This window comes from Stegastes partitus, unplaced genomic scaffold (genome assembly GCF_000690725.1).
Source record: "Stegastes partitus isolate 25-593 unplaced genomic scaffold, Stegastes_partitus-1.0.2 Scaffold1181, whole genome shotgun sequence".
Taxonomy (NCBI): Eukaryota; Metazoa; Chordata; class Actinopteri; family Pomacentridae; genus Stegastes; species Stegastes partitus.
Window position 1 is genome coordinate 13,720 of NW_007578912.1, and position 4,825 is coordinate 18,544.

Here is a 4,825-nt window from a genome sequence, read left to right on the forward strand (position 1 = left end):
ACTGTTCCTGTGGTGACACTGTGCCGTTTCGTGTAGGCTGATCCATGGCATCGGCCGGTCGGGTGACATCGCTGCTATTCAGCCTAAAGCTGCAGGATCCAGTCTCCTCAACAAACTGACCAACTCGGTTGTGCTGGACGTCTTAAGACTTGCAGGTGTGTGCATCTTATCGGTGATGAAAAACAGGTACTGCCCCTCCCAGAAAGACTGAGTAGTCGTGCAAGATGTTACAGGCATTGGACAAGAGATTTAGAAAGTGGAAGTGTACAATCACTACAAAATGGGTTTTTTCTGTTGAAACTGTGTCAAACCATCGAATAAAAATCAGTTCAATGGAACTATTGAATAGGAACAGTATATACAAGACGTGAAATGTGAAGAAGATAGTATAGGATTGACATGCAGCCAAGGTGGCCAGAAATCGAACCAGCGACTCTGCTGCCAAGAAAATTTGTGTCCATGCAGGCAAACCACTAAGACATTGGGTGAGAGACAGAGGCTTCCAGGGTGTTTGCTGTGATTCTGACTTGTAAAAAGACAAAACCCAATCTCCAATCTCCTCTCTGAGACCAAAGCACCAACTCTCTTAGCTTTAATAGCAAGTGTGTGAGTTTGTGAGGGTTGAAGTGGTATAAAAAGGAAGGATGGGACACCACATGATGCTTGGAAACAACACATAACCGTTAGAAGAATGTGGCTTTGGATGCGTGTTTCATTCACAGTTTGATGCGCTGCTCAATTGTAGGTTTTCAGAGTACTCATACATTTTAGCAAACGTCAGGAAAGCCGTGTCATGTCTACGTGGATGTTTGAAAATACAAAACAACAGCGAGCAGCCAGACGCGTTCACTTACAGATTAATCTTTGCAGCGGATTTCTTCCCTGCACCGTCCATGCTTGGTTTGTGTGCACATTGTTGGGGGGACAACAAGGTAAATGCATCACCACCTTCGCTATCAGCTAGCTCAGACTATAGAGGACTTTATTGGACTTTACAGCAATTTACATATCACAACACACATCAGAAAACCACAAGTTTAAAAATGTATGTACAGAACAGCTGCTGTACTCGACAAAGAAAATAAAATAAAACTGTTCAAATTAAAGCTGAACGTTCGGAGTCAGTCAGGACAGTGTTTGCAGTGACGGCGGCGGTCTCTCTGAAACGTTCAGCACGTGACATATAAACGCGCTCCGTTTCTTCCGACAGGCGTCCGGAGTGCGGCGAGCTGCTTCGTGGTTCCCATGGCAACGGGAATGAGCTTGACTCTGTGCTTCCTGACCCTTCGTCACCGCAGACCCAAGGCTCGCTACATCATCTGGCCCCGCATCGACCAGAAGTCCTGTTTCAAATCCATGATCACAGCAGGTGAGCACGTGACGACAGTACACGACGTCCTGTCAGGCCTGCTTCCTGTTCACAGGCTGTGCAGGAGGTTGAAATGTGGGACGAGGTTAGAACCTCAGGACTGATGTTTCATCGCGCCACGTGAAGTGTCTTTGCTGCACAGAAATAATAATGTAAAGACTGGGGGTTGTTCAGGGCTGATGGATCAGAGAAAGGATGGTTTAACAGCATGTGATTGCAGGAACCTGTCAGTTATAACGAGGCTTCTTCATTAATAAGGAGGACTGTAACTGAATGTGTACAACTGAAGTAGGAGTGATTAAAGTATGATTGTCTTCTCTGTTTATGTGGGATCAACTGAGATTGATCAGTTTGTCTCCTGCAGTCACGTCTCGTTTTCTTTATCTTGCACTGTTGCTTCACGTTTATTGTCCACTGAAGTCCAGATCTTAAAGCATTATTAATTATTGTGTTCCAGCCGTTAGCCTTAGCCGCTGTGAGAGCAGCTAATTTCCTGGTTTGTCTCAGCGACTTGTGCTTCTTAAGTTTTTGCAATCTCTGCTTGGGGAAACATTTCTGAGACCTAACAGTGATGATAGACGAAGAGAGGAGGCTGCATCACACCTGAAGTAGCGCATTTCCATCCATCCATTATCTATACACTGCTTAATCCTCACNCCCCAGAATCGAGCCTTGTGGGACACCTTTTTTGACTTTCACTGATTCTAACTCAACACTTTTAATAGCTATGCACTGTAGTCTGTTCTCAAGGTAACTCTGAAACACATTTTCATTATAAACCAGAAGCTACTTTCGAGTTACTGCAATATAATAGTCAATATTAATATCATAGTGAATACTAGCTAGCTGGACTGCAGGTTCTCAAACTGTGTGTCTTGGAATTAGTCCGATTCATAATGATTTACAGCTATAATTAAATGTAAAGACGCACCTTGAAAGTTCTTGTTTTTATCAGTTTTACTAAACTGTGTAACTGCTCTTTTGAAATAGTCTGTTATCAACTATATGGTATATTTTCAAGGGCCTTAATTTGGATCAGAAAGACAGATGAATAGATCCAGTGATGTCTTGTAAAATTGTTCTTATGTTTGTAAAAATAAAACAACTAAAAAAAAAAATGGAGATCTGGGGAGAGTCATACACACTTATATGAAATATGTTTTTACCAGATTCATGTTCATGTACTCTGAAGCCAGGTTTGTTTGGTTACTCGCTGTTATTTCTGTTCATTAAATGTGAATGGAATGTATAAGGAGGCTCTCCTACAATTTATTATTTGGGTTTCAGAAGGTGAGGAGACTCATGAGAAATATGAACACATCAAAGAAACGAGGGGTGAAATCAGCACGGTCAAAGTTACCTTGACCTTTTTGTGTCGTCTACAGGTCAAACTGTCTTTTTCCTGTTGTTGAAGTCCGAGAATTAAAATGCATATTCGCTGAAAGTGTTGTATTGACTTCTTTTCACTTCAGTAATTTAAAAAAAAACATGTGGCCAGATTTTAGGCCTCTTTCAAGCAAAGTAGAACATTTTGCAGTCCAAAAAACAGCGTTAGAGTTAAGACAAACTGTGTGATCTGTGTTTTGTTCACGTCAACATGAAGCTTTGTGTTTGGCAGAGATGAACAGTGAAAACTTGACCCTGAGTGAGAAGATAGTGTCTGCGTCCTACGTTCGACAGGGATCTCAGGCACGTCGTAGCCACGAACAGCTCATCAGACACTTACTGGAGCAGGTAAAGTCAGCATTTCCTCCCGAAAGGTGGCCGCAGACGCATCCCGTTATTCACGTTATGCGTTTGTGTTGCAGGGTAAGTGTCCAGAGGAAGGATGGAGCGAGAGCACCGTCGAGCTCTTCCTGAACGAGCTGGCTGTGATGGACAGCAACAACTTCCTCGGCAACTGTGGCGTCGGAGAGAGGGAGGGCCGAGTGGCGTCCAGCCTTGTGGCAAGACGACACTACAGGTTTGTCAGCGTTTGAGACTAGTCAATGCTGGATTTGTGAGGAAGGTATTATAACAGTATTTAGCAGGTACATTTCTACAGTTCTTCTATAGATTCAGGCCGTCCCAGTTACTGGATCTGACTCTGTTTCCTGTCGTAGCGCTGCAACATGAATTTAACATTTCTGTGTCCCAGATCGCATTGCACAGTTATATGCCCCTGTATTTTTTATAACAAATTCTCCACATTTTCCAAAGAATCCTATTCATTTAGCTTTTAAAGGTCGCATAATATATGAAAAAGTTTACTTCCTGAGCTGCAGCACACCAGCCGAGAAACCAGTAGTGTTGTAGCTCAAAATTTTTCTAACAACAAAATGAGCCGTTACAATAAGCAACTCCCTCGTAGGTTTGCTTACCTTCTAGATTCGGCTCATTCACAATCAAAGTTCATCAAATGTTCTGCCGTGGGCTGCAAGAGGGAACACAAGCATCTTCATGCACTCCCAGCATCCGAAGAACTGAAGATCTGGTGGAGAACTTTACTTTGATGGCAATATCACCACAATGACAGGAAACGCCTCAGTGTTGGCGCTTTGCGCAACTAATGTGGCTAACATTACCATTAGCTCACAAGTCAGAGCTCTTTGGAAACTGTAACGCTGAGGGACTTTCAGAGATGAATGTAAGACCAGTTTGAAACCAGTTAACAAGCACGGGGTGGTTACTGTGTTTTCAGGGTGCTTGTTGTGCTTCTGAAGCTCCTCCAGTGTTTACATCCGTTTGCTTCTCTCCTGCTCTCTGTGCTCACATTTAATATTCCCAATAAAGCTCTTCTCTTTTACATATTTTTCTGTCATGAGACCAAGTATGAAATAGTGACTGACACCCAGCCCATCAAGACCCAACATTAACCCGTTACCAAGCTGCAGCTCTTCACCGCTAAACACTTGATTTTTATAACTGCAGCGATGTTTGACAAACTCACCATAAGAAGGAAATAAAAAGAGCGGGTGTGCTGTGAGTTCAGCGATATTGAAAGCTGGAAGTGATAAAAAGTATCGGTCTTGTACACTCAATCACGATCGGCTGTTTGGCTCCGCGCTGCCAATCACAGAGAGTTTTCTTCCTGAAGGGGAGTTGATATCAGAAGCTTAGCTGTACTGAAAACTACAGACCACTGAGAACAGGGCTAAAACCAGGAGTTTTACAGTGAAATTACCATTTTTGTTGTTATGAGCTGAAAAATTAAAGCCTCACTGTGGAGACATGTTAGATTTGATTAATTAGGGAGCACAACATAGGACCTTTTTAAAGATTTAAGGCAGAAATGTATGTTCTTGAGCGTGACACTGCGTTTTTGAGTAGATGATGCTTCTCTGTTGGCAACTGAACAAACTCCACATCCAGCCCAAATCACATGTGGAGAAAAACACAGTGTCATGTTAATTATCGACTGACAAAACCAATATTTTTCATTAAAACCACCTCATGTATTGATCAGGCTCTTCCTCA

At 42.7% G+C, this 4,825-nt stretch overlaps 1 protein-coding gene across 1 annotated transcript in view; it reads left to right on the forward strand.

Annotated features, from left to right (window-relative positions):
• Nucleotides 1–19: 19 nt before the first annotated feature.
• The window catches only part of sepsecs (Sep (O-phosphoserine) tRNA:Sec (selenocysteine) tRNA synthase), a gene marked incomplete at its 5' end in the record, with an annotated part of 14,825 nt that continues 10,019 nt past the window's right edge, over nt 20–4,825 (forward strand). Inside the window, 2 exons of the mRNA XM_008297059.1 lie at nt 20–155; nt 1,211–1,369. Of these exons, the coding sequence (XP_008295281.1) occupies nt 20–155; nt 1,211–1,369 (295 nt within the window). The remainder of the gene's footprint in view (nt 156–1,210; nt 1,370–4,825) is intronic.